The sequence below is a fragment of the Ambystoma mexicanum genome, chromosome 1q (genome assembly GCF_040938575.1).
Source record: "Ambystoma mexicanum isolate Mex_15411 chromosome 1q, UKY_AmexF1_1, whole genome shotgun sequence".
Lineage (NCBI taxonomy): Eukaryota > Metazoa > Chordata > Amphibia > Caudata > Ambystomatidae > Ambystoma > Ambystoma mexicanum.
The window spans coordinates 1043612858-1043630580 of NC_090922.1; the positions used below are offsets into that span (position 1 = coordinate 1043612858).

General features: G+C 46.2%; 1 protein-coding gene across 2 annotated transcripts in view; it reads left to right on the forward strand.

Annotated features, from left to right (window-relative positions):
* HS2ST1 (heparan sulfate 2-O-sulfotransferase 1) overlaps positions 1 to 17723 on the forward strand; it is a 523976-nt gene that overhangs the window by 383869 nt on the left and 122384 nt on the right. For both annotated transcript variants that reach the window (XM_069641735.1, XM_069641736.1), the window contains exon 3: positions 7660 to 7745. In XM_069641735.1, coding sequence (XP_069497836.1) covers positions 7660 to 7745 — 86 coding nt within the window. The remainder of the gene's footprint in view (positions 1 to 7659; positions 7746 to 17723) is intronic.

Genomic DNA, 17723 nt, shown 5'->3' on the forward strand with positions numbered 1-17723 from the left:
TCTCTGGGAAACAGTAGTTTATCCCAGAGAAGGTATTTAAACTTTTTGGGAAGTCTAAAAAGACATCCCTGTGTCACTGAACTGAGGGTGCTGTGTGACACAAATAAAAAAGATGATGCCTATGGAGTTGTTTAAAACTCCATAACCAAAGAAAATAAACACAGAAAACTAACAGAATTAAAAAGTACAGAGTCCCAAAGTTCAGCGAAAGAGCTTTGGGTCTCTAAGGTACAGAGGAATTAGAACATTTTTAGAATTCTCCCTAACTGGGACGAAGAGGCCTGAAGGTCAGGAATGTCCCATGTACTCAATTATGGTCAGGCAAGGCGAACCCTTAGCCTACACCTGCAGCCAATTAAGCCCACGCAGGTGTATAAAGGTGGGAAGTGCAGGAAGAAAAGGCAGTTTGAGGGAGAGTGAGCTGAAAGGCGAGTGGAACGGCCCGAGTTACACAGCACCAGTTGGAGGACGACAAGCGGACTCAGAAAAAACGAACTGAAGCCAAGGGGCGCTGCACGTGCTATATATACCTTCGATGACATCACCCTCGAGATGGAGGCCCTCGAGGGACATCGAGTCAACTGAATCGGCGCAGAGCACCCTCTGCCTAAAAAAAAAAAAAAAAAAAAAAAAAAAAAATTGGAAGATGGTCATCGAATATCAAAGATGAGGAATACGTGGGAGGATTATTCAGTCGAAAGAATGTTACCAGGGGTAAGTAACTTGTTCTTCTGAAACTCTTGCTGGGCAGTTTTATTGTTTTAAGTTGGCACCTACAAAGCGTAGGGGTTTGTACCAGTTACCTGCGTAGTTGGCACACATAAATGAGACAAACCCTTTGTGAACCGGAGGCTAGGTGAACATTATTCTTATAATTCAACTGCTTGTAATTTACTAGGGATTTTATGTAGGGATTTTTAGTGCACATGCAACGAAACCAGATTTATTCAAGGTAGAAAAACGGGCGTGCCAGTCAATAAGCTGCACCTTGGCCTCTTTCTTAGCATTGTCCTTTTTAAAGGGAGCAACGTGTTAATTGGGTGCCTCATTTACACAAGCTTGTGAGGAAGTAGTGATGTTTTATATCTGCCCAAGTCTCTTGTGCTTAGAGTGGCGATGCTGGAAGGAAAGCACAACGTTCCAAGCATGCATCAGGCGCCCGCCTGTGTTCCCAGCATTGTCTTTCCCCATCCCCCTCCTTTCGCCGGCTTTTGCTTTTTCTGGCTGCAGACTAGTCTCCACAGTAATTGAATTATAGCCGGTTGTGGTTTTGTTTTTACTTTGTCATAGGAGCGTCTGTGGAGAATGAAATGCCATTCTTCTGTGCTGTCAATACCCCCTTTGAATTGTCACATTATTTCATGGAGAAATGGTGTATTACCTTATGTATGATTGTCGGTTCGTAATATTGGGTAAGATGAACATATGCACAACACTTTTGTGTAGAAGCTAGACGAATACGAGAAAGAAATGGCGTTCTCTAAAGCCACATGTTTGATTTTGGCTAAAAAATGTTAAAGTTAAAAAAAAAAAAGCAAACCCATAAGTATAGTGTATTCAACACACATTGTATATTCAACGTGTATCTTTCAGATCTACTGTCTAAAAGTTAGGTGTGGTTTCGTATACATCCAATAATTACAATAGACCTATATTCGGACTCAATGCATACTGGCATTGTGAACTTCAAGTAGCGGAACGTGGGGGCGGGGTGTTGAACTGTTTTCTAAACAGCATTAACCCTTAAAGCCCGTTGCTACTTGGCGCAATGTTCCCACCTACTGTCGCGCGCACAACAGTTAGGCTTACAAATCGTTATTTGCACGTGTTGCCTGTATTTTGTAGACCCGACACTGTTGTAACCTCCTCACATTTACCACAAGCCAGAGTTTGTGTTGGGTACTTATTCAGATTGGTGCAGCGTGCCAGTGCCTGCTTTCTAATGTTGCGTTACATCTTATTCAGATTGGTGCAGCGTGCCAGTGCCTGCTTTCTAATGTTGCGTTACATCTTATTCAGATTGGTGCAGCGTGCCAGTGTCTGCTTTCTAATGTTGCGTTACATCTTATTCAGATTGGTGCAGCGTGCCAGTGTCTTTCTAATGTTGCGTTACATCTTTCAAGAGAAAGGGGGTGGCGGCGCGATCTGTTTCAGGTGGGTGCGGGGCAATTGTGGAGAGAAAACGGCAGAGGGAGACTTGACCGTGCCAGTTGGAGCGAGAAGTCAAAATAAGCGTGAGATGGATGGATGGATGGACGGACAGAAAAGGGTCTACATTGAAAGAGGAGTGAGGGTAGAAGCTGAAGTGGGAATATGCATGGCTAAGCAAAGAAGATATGAAGGTAGGGGAAAGGGTTCAAACTTGTAAAGTGGGTGGCGTTTGAGGATGCCAAGCTTAAAGCGGTTGAGAGGCACTGAGGAGAGAAGGTAAGAGGAGGAGGGTCCTGCGAGAGCAACTGAGATGAGGCTTGACGAAGTGAGAGCGGAAATATTCTAGATGGGAGCAGGACGAATGAAGAGGAACTTAAGAGTCTAGGTGGAGGAGCACCTGAGGAGATGAGCAAAATGAACTGGGCAACGGAAGCAGAGCTACCGAGACTGAGGCTACGGAGTAGGGGGTGTAAAGGGAGCGAACCAAGCAGGAAGAATTGGAGCTACAGGCTCCAGCAAAGGCACAAATGTAAATCCTTGCGCTTTGAAGGGACACTCCCTCTTTAAACTTTAAGTTCCACGCTCTGTCCTAACCTTCTACGAAAAAGTTTACTGTTGTAAATTAGCACGAGTTGATACGCCCGGTGTACCTGCAGTATTAGTTCACTTGCAAATGACGCGCAACGTGGGAAAGAGTGAGTGAGCGTGTGGGATTCTGTTGTTTGTGATCTGGCTTTGATCTGTGCTTGTTTCTCCTGCTTTTTTTTTAATATCCTACGGATGGGCCCCGCTGGTTGTGAGGACTCAATACCGAACCAGAAACAGATTAGGGGCCTGGTAACCGCATCGGCACTGAACTGGTATAGAAGTGTCCGTCGTAATCATAGCTCACCCAAAACTGTTTCAGGTGGGAGACCGAACAGGTACACTTGGAGTCTGGTCCAGCCCGCCTCCTGTTTCAGAATACAGAGCCATCTGCAGCAGGCAGCACTTTCACTCAAGGAGCCCGTGGTAAAGCATTGCACCGCGTGGCTCCTTGAAAGAAACGGCTAACGGCTGGGTGTGAGCTGGGGCACACTGGTGTCACACCTTTGGTGTGCCCAGGCCCTTCTATTGTTTAAAAGGAGGGGCTGGGCACATCAAAGGTAATACCAGTGCGCCCCAGCTGTGCTTCTTTTTGCAGCCCCCTCCCCTTAGGCGAAGTGGCGGGGGGGGGGGGGAGGGGTGGCACTCAATAGGGGGCGTGGCCTAAGCACACCCGTACTTAGTCCACACGCCCCCTGAATTTCTAATCCCGCTTAAAGCACTGTAACCAAGTATACATCGGAGGTTTACAGCAACACATCTAAGCAACCAATTGCATATACGTATTTTTTTTTTGTTTTGAGCATTTCAGCTGTGTGCCATCGCCTGTCACACATTAAAAAGAGCGCTGCATAGCAGCGATGGTTTCAACACGTCCGTCTCCCACACAACTACTGGAGTACAGGATGCTGCGCAATGTGCGTTGCTGCATCAGTGGTGCATTTGTGAACCAAATCTCTACGATGCATACAGATGGATCTCTGACTGCTCTCTTTTTAGTTTGTAATATGATCGTTTATTTATATAGCGCCTATACACAATATGTTTCAAAGCGCTTCAAGGCAAGGGAGGGATCAAGGGAAAAAACAATGACATTCTTACAGGCCATGAACAGTAAGGATGTGAAATTAACTATCGTACTCGGCCTGACGACATTTCAGATAGTGATGAAGGGGGAGTGGGGAGGGAAAAAACCAGTAAGGGGAGGGAGGAGGAGACAGACGAGGTTGCTATCATACTAGGTCCAGGGACAATTCTGATAGAGTAAGTGCATAGAAGAAAGTAAGGGGAGGAGAAGGGTAAGGAGGGCAGAATAGAGAGCAGTCAAAAAGGGAGGAGAAGCAAGAGGGGAGAGTGAGTACAATTGCAGAAGTCAGTAGTAACACATAATGTTAAAAGCCAGGATACAAGATGAAGATGGGAACAGCATGATTCAGGGCCACCATGAGTACAAGATGCAAAGGAAGTCCAGCATGAGAGTTGAGAAAGGGTGATGCACCATGAATGAATGAAGTCCATAAAAGTCAAATCCAGCATTGGCCACAAGTCGGTGATAGTGAAAAAAGAATGTATCAGGACAGACTCCTGCAGAAGTAGGCTTGAGTGGGTTGTGGGAGAGCAGGGTAGAAGAATCAAGCAAAACAGGCAACACCTGTGTGTGACAATGGGGGGGGCACAAGGGAACATGGCTGGGGACCAAACGGGAATTGCCCTTTTTCTTCGTCTGCCCAGGTTCAAACAGGAATTGCCCTTTTGTTTGTCTGCCCTTTGGTTAGGATGCCGGGGCGAGAGACGCCCTTGATCTAATAGTTAAGAGCAGGAAGGAAGAGGCAGGACTAAGGTGGGTGGTTCTTGCTAAGTGGTGAAAAAGAGTGGCAGCCAGGAAGGCACCAGGTGGGCGGGGGTTGCTAAGTGGTGAAAAAGAGCGGCAGGCAGGAAGGCACCAGGTGGGCAGGGCTTAGGCCAGGTGACCTAGATCCACTTGCACCTGCTCCCCATCTGCAAAGGAAAAGAGTCTGGAGGGCTCCTTAAGTAGGGAAAAAGAGCGACAAACAGGAAGGCACCAGGTGGGCGGGGCTTGCTAAGTGGTGAAAAAGAGCAGCAGGCAGGAAGGTACCAGGTGGGCGGGGCTTAGGTCAGGTGACCTAGATCCACTTGCACCTGCTCCCCATCTGCAAAGGAAAAGAGACTAGAGGGCTCCTTAAGTAGGGAAAAAGAGCGGCAAACAGGAAGGCACCAGGTGGGCGGGGCTTGCTAAGTGGTGAAAAAGAGCAGCAGGCAGGAAGGTACCAGGTGGACGGGGCTTAGGCCAGGTGACCTAGATCCACTTGCACCTGCTCCCCATCTGCAAAGGAAAAGAGGCTAGAGGGCTCCTTAAGTAGGGAAAAAGAGCGGCAAACAGGAAGGCACCAGGTGGGCGGGGCTTGTTAAGTGGTGAAAAAGAGCTGCAGGCAGGAATGCACCAGGTGCGCACGGCTTAGGCCAGGTGACCTAGATCCATGTGACCTAGATCTACTTGCACCTGCTCCCCATCTGCAAAGGAAGAGGCTGGAGGGCTCCTTAAAGGGATAGTCCAGTAAACATTTTTATTTTAAAAATAGATAGGCAACATTAAAAAAAGAATACTAGCACTTTTTTAAAAAAACTTCCTATGTACAATTTTGAACTATTCAAGCTCAAAATTCGCAAAAGCAAGCACATGGGCGCATCCATTTTGTGAAATGGATGCCCGCTGTGCTGGCTTTTGCTTTTGCGGCACTAATGAAGGAAAAGCCAGCCAGCTGTAGTAAACCAAAGCTACCGCTGGGTGGCTTTTCCTTCATTGGTGCTGTACGCGGAGGACGGGGACCGGAGACCAGAGCAGGAAAGCTGCAGCTGAATCTCGTTAAGTGCTATTTATTTTTTTTAAAAAATAAGCACTAGCTGCGGTTTATTTTCTAAGTTTTCCGGGCTGGAGGAGCCCGGAAAACTTAGAAATAAAACCGCAGCTTTAAAAACGTATTTGTTTGCGGTTGCTTTTGAAGCGACCGCAAACATAAATACAACGCTGTGTTTGAAAACGCTGCGGTTTTCTTTCCAAGTTTCTCAGGCTCCTCCGGCTCGGAGGAGCCTGAGACACTCGGAAAGAAAAACCGCAGCGTTTTCAAACAGAACCGCGTTGTGTTTCTGCCTGCTGTGGCTATCACTTTGGCTCTCGGGGGCCCCCCGTGGGGAGCCGAGAGCCCCAAATGGGAAAGCAGATTTAGGCAGAAACAGAACCGCGTTGTGTTTCTGCCTGCCTTGGCTTTCACTTTGGGTCTCCGGTGCTCCCCTGGGGGAGCACCGGAGACCCAAAGTGATAGCCACAGCAGGCAGAAACACAACGCGGTTGTGTTTGAAAACGCTGCGGTTTTTCTTTCCGAGTTTCTCAGGCTCCTCCGAGCCGGAGGAGCCTGAGAAACTTGGAAAGAAAAACCGCAGCGCTTTCAAACACAACGTTGTATTTATGTTTGCGGTCGCTTCAAAAGCGACCGCAAACATAAATACGTTTTTAAAGCTGCGGTTTTATTTCTAAGTTTTCCGGGCTTCTCCGGCCCGGAAAACTTAGAAAAAAACCTGCAGCTAGTGCTTATTTTTTAAAAAAAAATAAATGGCACTCACCAAGATTCAGCTGCAGCTTTCCTGCTCTGGTCTCCAGTCCCTGTCCTCCGCGTACAACACCAATGAAGGAAAAGCCACCCAGCGGTAGCTTTTGTTTACTACAGCTGGCTGGCTTTTCCTTCATTAGTGCCGCAAAAGCAAAAGCCAGCACATGCGGGCATCCATTTCACAAAATGGATGCGCCCATGTGCTTGCTTTTGCGAATTTTGAGCTTGAATAGCTAAAAATTTTACATAGGAAGTTTTAAAAAAAAAAAGTGCTAGTTTTATTTTTTTTATGTTGCCTATCTATTTTAAAATATTTTTTTTTACTGGACTATCTCTTTAAGTAGGGAAAAAGAGAGGCAAACAGGAAGGCACCAGGTGGGCGGGGCTTGCTAAGTGGTGAAAAAGAGCGGCAGGCAGGAAGGCACTAGGTGTGCGGTGCTTACGCCAGGTGACCTAGATCCACTTGCACCTGCTCCCCATCTGCCTAATAACAGGAGGCGCATAAGCCAAAATGATGTCATTGGAGTACACGGGAGCAGGGACACTGTTTGTAGGTGTTTTTTGACTGCCAAAGGCCATGCTAATCCCTATGGCCATTCCTACCCAGTTCCTGTCCTCCACGCCCAACACACCGCCTCACAGGAACTCTTTGAGCCTGCCTTCATCAAGCCTTCCCATTAAACGTTGCACTCGAAGTGGCCTGCCAGTGTTGTAGCAGAGCAGTCGTCTGAGAGTTTATTACTTAATTGGAGCTGTAAACCTGCTTCCGGTGTAATGAAAATGTCTTAACTAGGTCTACCTTCAGTCGCCCAAATTATAAGCACTATCCGTGTGCTTCACTAAGGTCCTGTTAAACAAGCATTGGCAAAGCCAACAGTGTTTTCTTGTGTTCAAGTATTTCGGATTTGTCAGGCACTGCTATTAGATGCCCAGGTATACGCACCATTTTGCACTGGATACTTTCGATGGCCAGTTAATAGCACTACGGCAGTGTCTGCCCAAGTACCTTTACCACGCCTACAGAAAAGCCCAAACTTTTGGCATTGCAAATGCTTGTTTGAAAGGAGGGGTTCGTTTTGCATGAGGATCCCTTTCATGTGTAGCACATCCTGCATTTTCGCCTTTCCCAGGGTCCTATTAATAGCCATCTCCTGCCCTGCAGAGGCGGGTCATACTATTTTCTTTGGGGTTGTCGGTGAATATTTGTGCATGCCGGGGCATTTACATAGCTTTCAGCTGATGCGCTTATCGGCTGCTGCTGGTATAGATCTTAATGATATGTTTCTTTTGTTTCCAGGTTCGATTTGTGAAGAACGTCACCTTGTGGAAGGAGATGAAACCCGGATTTTATCATGGACATATCTCCTATTTAGACTTTGCCAAGTACGTTCCTGTAAAAATTGCCCCGGCAATGTATTTTATTTTTTCATTGTGTTACTATGTCTTTAAGAACAGTGTGACATTAGTGTATTTTTTAAAAAAAAAAACATTTCACTCAATGGGTTGACCCATTTTAGTGCCTGATTCATGGAATCATTTTATAATGGCGCAATCCCATAGGAAAATGCTCCATGAATGAGGCCCTTAATGTTATCATAAATATTATACAGGGTCAAAATAGCAATGCATGCCTCTTCTTGGCTCCTTAACATCCTTGTGCTTGCAGGTTCTGTGTACTGTGACGAAGTCGGGGTTCGACCATGTCCCAAGCTGAGCAGAGGAGTGGTTGGGGAGGGGGCTGGGGGAGGAAAACGCCAGCAACCAGGGCCCTTGAGCCAGTGCTGGTAGCCACCTGGAGGCATTCATGGTTGGGATCCCGAGAGTCGTCCTCCGTAGATCAACTGCATAGAGAAAGAACTCTGCTACTGAAGGTAGTGAGGATTATTCCCACCTCCCCCGCCTCAGCGTAGTTCACCAATTACTCATGAGTTCCAGTAGTGAACCTTGTTTCCGTAGCAAATAGTCTGAACTGGTAATAGCACTGTATGGGAGCAACAGTTTGATATTAACCACTGCAGGTCCTAGGTACCGCATAACATTGAGCAAGCTTCAATGCCGTGGTGCAGGGCTCTCCCCCCCACAAGGCCTGCCCACAAGCTCTGAACAAAAGCTGCTTGGAAAGACCTTGCAGTGGAGTTCTTGGAGAAGCTGGAGCTGCCAAGAGATCCTGGAGTGCAACTGTGTGGGCACAGGGAAAAAGTTGGGCCGGAACAAGACGAAGCTCCACTCCAGCAAAACTGGTCTTACTGGAGTGCTGTTCCGTGTAGACCCGAGACCCAAACCCCCTCTCTCCCAGGTTGAGGAAGACCTGACTGCTGCAAATACCCTTAACGTTGCGCAGTTGAAGTCTGCCGCAAAGCTCAACGGTGTGCGAGTGTCAATGCCAGGGGCGATATACAACAACTTCACAAACTGGCCTCCGAAAGTCGTCCTTTGCTCACAAGGACAACCCAAACACAAGCCATCAAATCGTCCAAAGCTGTATATAGGTCTCATGCTTTGCACACATGTCACTGTCCTAGTGACTATTCTGAAATGAGCACCATGTCCCAGTATGCATTGCATGCTCAGAAGGAATACATGTTTGAATTGCTATTGCCAACATGTTTGACTGGGTGGCCATTCTTATGCTCCCAAAATGCACTTTGTTTTTATGTAAAGCAGCCAGCATCCTATATTCAGGGTACACGCATTCTCCAGCAAGGGGGTCTGGCATGGATTTGCATGGGGTCTGGCATGGATTCACATGTTCATGAATATTCCCCGTCGTCCGGCTCGGAATCCTTAAAAAGAAACAGTTTCGCTTTAGCTTGAAAACTGCATTTATCCTCTAAACCAATCACTGCACTCTGGGTCATACTGCCTCCATTCAATGACCGTCCTCTCCCTAAGCTCCACCCCTCGTGGCCATCTTCAGATTTTTACGCATGCTTCAGTGTTGGGAGTCCTCTTCTTGCTCTGAGCTTTTTCTTTTGTCTTTCGAGTTTTTTGGTCACATTTTGACAACATTTTGACCAATTTATGCTTCATCGTTTGACCGAAGGTCGATAACCGTCGGCCAAGATTATCTTACATTGTGAATATTGCATCAAAGTTTCGAGAAGACCCTGTGGAAATGGCATTTTCTTTGTCCCTTCAATTTCCCCACTGTATTGTATTCAATGTATTGCATAACTTCTTTTTCCAAAGTATTGGGTGACTTTGATTTTTGCCAAATGTATTTACCTCTGTATCCCCCTGCACTGTGTGTTGGGGGGGCGGGGGGGAGAGGCGCTGTGGTCCGAAGCCATGATTCCTCCAAGAACCAGTTCTACCTTTTGCTCAACTGCAGCCTGGAACCCCGTTCAACTCTTCCTCCCACTCGCCCCACCCTCTAATTAATCGCCCCTTTGTCTTGGCATGAAGCCTCTGACCCCTAAAAACGAGTTCCACTTGCTATGTCCATCATGGTTGGGGAGCTCTGGAATGCCACCTCTCTCGCACTATGTAATTATCCCAACTCATCAAGCTTGCACCCTTTCTGGAAAAATCCTCCATTCCCCAGTCCTGCAATGGATCTCACCTTGGAGCCAAACTGCCCTGCACTCGCACACAATCTAGCTTTCCCTATTGTGGGAATGAGTGGGGGTGGACTCTAGAAGTCCTCCACATTGTAATTACCTGAACATGTCTGCCCATCTCCCCTCCCCTGGAAACCACCAAAAACATGCAACAGCCAAACATAGTTGTTGCCTGGTCTCCCCTCCCCTGGAAACCATGCAAACGTATCCCTGGTAAAAACATGTTGTGTTCCTGGGTGGGAGCGACAGCCTTATAAATGACCTGTGGAGAGGGAACAGGGGGTTCTTTTTGGCTGCTGGCAGTATGGTGTGCTGACAGTGTGTTTTGGGGCCAGATATTTCCAGAGGCCCTTTCACTTTTAGCAGGTACCCTTCCCCCCTGTCTGGCCTTATCTGCCCCCCCGCCTCCCTCTCTGGGCCTCTCGCCTGCCTCTTTCCCCCCTTCACACTCTCTACCAGCCATATCCCACTCAAACCCTTCCCTTTCTCCCTTTCCCTCTTCATTCAAGGGTACTCCCCAGGCCCCGGGCTCTATGCTAGTGGGTCTGCCTAAGTAGTCCAGTGTGTCTAATGTATCCTATTGGCAATGAGTTTATTCTTCTTCCTGTAATAAATCTGTTCCTGGTTTCTTCAAAGACTTTGATGCCTTCATTGTGTTCCCACTTTTCAGTGTAGCCTGCCTGTTATTGCCAGAGGTGGGACCCAGTCTGTCTGCGTACACAACACACCCCCATCAGGTCTGTTTTTCTGGGTCCAAAACTGTGGCCCTGTCGGGGGACGTCCTCACAGCCTCCAAGACAATCCCTCAACTCCCAGCCAGCAGTAAAAACAGCGAGGGTGCCTCTTCTGGCACTGCCTTGCAAACCTGGCCCCAGCAGCAGGGTCAGAGTCCCTTCCAGTTCCCTAAAACTTCACTGGAACTGGACCCAGGCTATGTACTCCTGGCACCCCAACTCCTCAACTTAACCATCCCCGTCCCATCCAGTGACCCCTGTGTGACAGCACATATAGGTAGCAAGCGTGCCAGGATGCTGCTGGACATACTGAGGCGGGGGAGCTCCCGGATACCCCAGTGTCTGGCTGGACTGCCACAGCTGTCGGAAAAGGGGAGATTCCATCTAAGGTGCCTGTGTCATTGTGGTGCCCTGTGTCCTCTGGCCCACTACAACACTCTGCTTGACTCCATTGCTACTGCTCTAAACTCTTTTCTGTGCGCTGTAGCGAGTTCTGTGACCCTGGCCCATTCTACCCAGTTCTCCTGTACAAATTCCTGTAGCAAAACGGACACCATTGCTCTGCACGCTGCAGCCGACCCTACGTACAAAATCGAACACAAAGCTTGGGGAAAGGAGAAAGGAAGAACCGGGAGCTACAAGCTGGCAAATGTTTGCGCAGACAGGACTAAGTTGGGCAGATGTGTTGCTCCTTGCCCTCATGTACATGAGAGATATGCCCAGCTGCTTTGCTGGACTCCCTCTATTTGAGAGCATGATGGCAAGAACAATGCCTCTGCCTACTGCAGTTCCTCCTTCTCTGAACAGGTTGCTTTTGGCACTGTACTGTTCTGGCATATTTCAAACACCTTACTTCAGTCATGTGACAGTTACCGCCAGATCAGCGAGGCACAACCAGTGCCAGGCCAGACAAGATTACACTTAGTGCAGGAGGAGAGCTAGAACATTTCACCCCAGAGCATGGACTATTTCCCTCCAAAATCTGCCCTCAACCCCGCTCAGAAATCCTGCCGGTATGGAACAGTCCAATCCATCAGATATTTTCTTGGACTGTGGTCCCTTGAACTTTTATTGGTCCGTGGTAATTTGACATTTTGTATTTTTGCATGTTTTTAATAGTTCTTTGCATTTTCAACTTTAATATTTTAATATTTTTAGTATTTAAATTATGAATTTTGATATTTTATAAATGTTCTTTTTGGGGTGATTTTGTTATTGAATTTTTATTTAACATTTTAATTTTAGCATTTTCAATTTTGATAATATATATATTTTTAGTTTACATTTTTAATATGGTTTTTTCTCTTTCCTTTTAATTTTGGATTTTGTTTAAAGCTTTCTCTTTTGAAAGCAAACATTTTTCAATTTTTTTCTTTTTTTTACATTTGTGAGTTGCGAGATCTGGAGTATAATATGTTTGGAGTTCGTCCTGCATTGGAGGAGCAACAGATCCGCTTTTGAATGTCATCTAGTATCTCAATGTGACCATCGTACTGCTATAGTGTACTGTAAGGAAGGCATGGGATCAAACATTGAAGATAGACACAAGTGATCACAGTTCATGGATGTTTATTGAACTTCAATTGGGTTTTGATAACGCCCATCTAATCCCAAATCTAAAGATGGGAGCAAGCTACAACCATCTAATAATAATGAACACAGTCCTAGCAGAGTCTGATCAAAATAAAAGGGCCTATACTAATAAACCTATTACCAATACTTACTTCTAAATACAAATGGTGTGGGAACCGATGTTATACAAAGGAAAAGTGTTCAAGAAATGATATGTCTGGATAGTTGATCTGTTAGCTTCCCTTCCCCATGTTTTCAGCACTGAACAAGGTGGTACACTCGAGCTTAGCACATACTCTGGCTTTTCTAGCATGAGGATGCAGTTAAAAATCTCCGTATCAGGACCTTCTGTGCCAAAGTGTCTGCCATTCAAAGTCTCTTATTTCAGAGGGCCTGATGCGACAAACAAACATTCAAGTTCCTTTCTGTTCAGGATTCTCCTATGCACAACTTCTCTGGTGATACTGTTCCCCCCACCTCCCCTCCCCTGGGCTCAGACCCACTTTAACACAAAACCTTCAATTGGTTTCCCTCCCCCGGGCTCGGACCAAATTAATCTAATTTTAAAAACGTTCTTTACTGTATCAAAATCGTAGACTTTCGACTGCACAGGATTTTGCTTTTCCCGTTGCAGGACCACTTGTATTTGCAATTCTTAGCTGGGCAACTTAGAGCCCTTCGATTGAGCACCAATGCAGTGCCAGACTGCTCTGTCAAAGGTATCTTATCAAAGTCTCTTCAAGGTTCAAACACTGATCAGGAGTTCAACTTTACCCGCGTCTTTTATCACACACCTTTTTAACAATGTTCATTCCAGTGCTCACTATAGAGTGTTGCTGCTTGCCACCTTGGCTTCAACACAGACCAGTGTCCCCAACTCTCCGGCTGTGTTGATTTCACCAATGCTGTTTTGTTCTTGGAGCCAAGGACGGTACCACAGCGTCTCCAGTGTGTAACTGTCAGTGTCTCCTCCACCATTCTGGGAAGCTCCGTGCACACCTGGGAAAAGTGACTCAATTGGGACAGTACGAGGAAACCTTCCCTGTGTGCTTCAAGTGGAAAAGAGAAGGAGCAAAACATGTGGGCATCACCACCAGATGCCAGTCCATGGTGCTCTGGTCACACGAGCACCCCAGGCTATGCAGCAAACTGGACATCCTCACCCTATGAGACCGCCTTCAACCTTACATATCCTGCCGGGTATGGCATATACCCTTGCCTGAGTGCCAGCCAACTGACACCTGGTTGGCACCTCAAGAACTCATTTTTTTAAATTTTTTTTTTAGACCTGGTCACCAAAGAAAGACATCATGGCAAGATCTGAAATGCCCGTGACCTACAACAAACCCATGATCTAATGAACACCTACACTCCTCGGATGGACGCACAGCTGTATAACACTGCATTAATACCCCAGATGGTTGTCATGCGTGTAGGTTGGGCTAAATATTCTGCAAGTGGTGGCAAATTAAACTGCTGTAATACTGTGAACATTGACTGCTGAGCAGAAGGGGTTGATAACTTGCTCTCAAAAACCACAACATGACTTGGCTTCCCATGGCGGACTGGGTGCAGTGTATGAATTGGAGCAGTGTATATGTGTTGCAGACTCTTCTGATGAAATCTTTCACCATGCTGCTCACAGCACGTCCTTGGTGCCACCCCCAAGGGTACATCCACAGACTTTCTGAATGGAATTAAAAACGGTTTCAGATCCTTCTGGGGAAAACCCCTTTCATATATCCTGTATGCTGTTGGGGGGGGGGGGTTGCTTGCACTGATTGTCATCTGCAAACTACTCTGGTGCTTCATATCAAGCTGTTGCCAAACCCATGGACACTACTTAACCATGGCTCATATCCCCCTCACATCCTGGAATCCAGACTCAAACCAAGAACTTTCCGTGTTGAGGAATGAGCTGGTCACCTTTCGGGACCAGAGGGGAGGCTGTGGAAATGAGCTGGGGCACACTGGTGTCATACCTTAGGTGGGCCCAGCCCTCCTCCTCTGCCCTCCCGCCGGGGCTGGGCCCACCTAAGGTATGACACCAGTGTGCCCCAGCTCTTTCATGCAAGGTGCAGTGTGGTTAAAAACCACGGGCTCTCTCAATGATATGGCTGCCTGCTCTGTGACAACTGTACGCTGAAACAGGAGGGGGCTGGAGGGCCCAGTTTTGTTTGAGTAAACGGACATCATGAAGCCTCTCTAAAAGGCTTCAGGCGGCATGAATGACTCTTTTCTTAGAAACAAAAGGAGAGACTGGGCCCTCCCACCCGCCTCCTGTTTCGAAGTTGAGTCATCTGGCAGCCATGTAGCCGAAGCCACGGTTACACTGGCTATCTGCAGATGTCAGTACTTCTAAAGTGCTGACACCTTCAGGCAGTCCGTGTAGCTGTGCAGCGCTGCGGCTACATGGCTGCCTGAGGTGTCGGCATGGCTGGGGCTGGTCAGGGTGGGCCCTGGCTTGGGAGCCCTTTCTAGAAACTGCTGGGGCTTGGCGCCAGCCCACTTAAAGCCCTGAATCTACTGCACATTCTGTTATTAACCGGACGGAGGGCCACAGCATTTATGCGGCCAGGATGCAGTGGCTGCCATACTTAGAAACATGGAGTTTCCATATGGGTCCTTATTATTTTGCCCGTTTCCTATCGATTTGATTATGCCGCCAAACTGCGCTGTCCATCCAAATGAATGCTGGGGGTGCAGCGGGAGTGATTACAATCGGCAAGTCTGAAAACGTCCAGAATGTACCTTATGCTTACGGTGCAAGGGACTCCTTGCACACATGCAGTGACTTCCCGATCTCTCCATGCAAAGTGCTCGGACTGATTGGAATTACCAGTGATGAACGACTGGCTCAGTCAGGGTAGTGAGGTTCTTTGGTTATCAAAATGTGGCCTTCAGTCTATGCTAAAACGTGCGTACATTATGTCTGAACCACGCTCTTGGTGGCCTTGAGATGAAAACTACACAGCGCTTTATAGGATACACATAATCCATATAATCAATCAGTTCTGCGTGCACCCGTTTGTTAAAGCTTTCTAGGCACAGCATCAACAGTTTGACGGTGTGCAGACCTTTACATCTAATTATATAAAAGTTTGTTAATCAGTTTATGCGGCACTGCCCTCTAGTGACCACCGATTAGAAGTGTTTCTCTCATGTAAAAATACGTGTTTGGAGTTACGTAAAAGCAGAACTTTCCTAGGCAACCAGCAGCATTTTGAATACAAAAATGGCCACCCTTTGTGCTGTCTTGCAATTATGAGTAAGGGGGAACTTGATACGAATGAGATTTTATTTCATACGTCAGTTCTGCACATTTGAAGTGTTTCCACGTCTGTATGTTTTTCGTACAGTACATTTCTTCAGAGTTTCCGATTTTGTGTTTTTACATTGAATCTATTTCAATAGTATTGTTGGTTTTGCAAATGGCACATATATGTTGCAGTATTAGACATTGACTATTGTCTGTTTTGTTTTAGAATCTGCCCCTCTGCATGCAAATATTCTATACATTTGAGGTGATGTTCAGAAATTGGGGCACATATGACAGGTGGCTTTCAAAATTATTGTAAGAGAAGCCTTTTGTGTGCACCAGCTGTCCAAGTAATCAGTGCTGTACAATGAAGTACAACAAAGTTTCAAAACTTAAGGTAAATACATTTTAAATTGCTACAACAGCACTACAACCAGAACAATATTTTGATATCTCTGCCATATCAACATCCAACGTTGCGAACAGTTAGGGGGAGATTTTGCTCACCATTGAATTGCATTGGGAGAAAGGGGCATTTTCAGGGGAGTTGTATTTTTGTGTCACGTTGTTAATTTAGTTGAGGGTGCGGCAGAGGGCTTAGCTGCAGGAGAGGAGAGGCAGGCTACAAGAGCAATCATTACAAACAACTAATGCTCCTCTTTATGGTGAATATGCATGGTCACTATTATTATGTGTGGGGAAACACCTGTAACCTAAAAACCTCTAGAGCCGGAACATAATCTATCCCCCCCTGAAAGACCTGTGTGACCATCAGTGACCATCACCCCGCATTCCTGGGAAAGGCTCTTCATGGAAGCTGCACACTCCTTTGAGGCAAGAGCTAACTCTCCGCCTACAAGATGATCTCCTATTTCAAGGTCAAGAAACCTCGCCACCTCGCCCAGGAATGTTCCACCCGATACTGACCCAGATACAAACTCACATTTGGGTGCATACTCTTCAACATTACAGAACTCCCATCCCAGCACCCATTTATCCAACAGTTGATCTGGTAACCTTCTTGAAGGTCACGGAAGAGGGCAGCAGTGAAACTGGTCATTCTCACGATGATGTCACACCCACAACATCAAGTATATTTTCTAGGGCTGTGACTGCTTTTCAAATTGACAACTGGCTCTGAACAGTCTATAATGTACATTATCCGAGTCGTGCCTTAAGGAAAATGCCCCAAATTAGTTTCTCGGTCAGTTTTATAAAACTGATTACTTGTAGAGTGTTTTTGAAGTCATGCATTGTCTCGAACAGTGTTTGTGTATTCCTTTGTGTGCCATTATTGTTTAGGCCATTCTGTCAGCAACTCTGAATGTTGTGGCCGACTGACCAGAAAGAAGCACGTTGCTCAACAAGTGCAGTTACTGAGTTAGAAATAAAGTAACCAACACACAGGATAAGGTTGGGATAAACACACATATGGTATGCAGTTTTAACTAGAATTAAAAAGGAATCCTCCTTTAGAAGTCTAGCAAATAGTTTTAGTTTTACTTTTGTGGGATGGGGCAAATCCAGGGATTTGTGTCCCTTTTGGGACTAGGGATTTGAGCCTACTCTGCTTAACACAGGGCAAGCGGTATCTCACTGGATGTGATTCCTCCCTCAAGGTGACAAGGAATGCGAAACCAGGATATGTACTTGACATCCCTTGCATGAAGAACCCCCATTGTTTATTGGTTATATGGGAGTAGAAGAACAGGGCCCTAATGTTCATGAACAAGATGAAGAGGTTGGCCTCATGGTAATTTTTGGTTTCAATTAGTTATTCAAAATACAAAGACAATTGAATGGTTGCAATGATGTTCATAAGTCCTTATTTTAATGATCTCCAGCGGATCACAGCCTACAAGTGTTTCGACAAATTGTCTTTTTCAAGGCTGTGCGAGTCCTATATAAAAATAATGCAACACAAATTTTCAATCCTCATTTGTCACAAATAATATAAAGCGTTGAATACATACCATGATTGTAAATCAACGGAAGTATAGAATGAAAACAAACAAGGAACATTGAAAATCAACTTGGTATCAAATAGCATAATGCATGATATTAAGTGACCTGTAGTTGCCAGTATGGATGCAAAAAGGGGTGTCAGTATCATTGATACTCGCCGAATAATTATATTTGTGATATGTAGTGGTTACACTACGAGGCACCCAAATACCCCTATCATAGTTGTCCACATAGGACATACATGCATAGTTATGTCCACACCCGTTTTTCC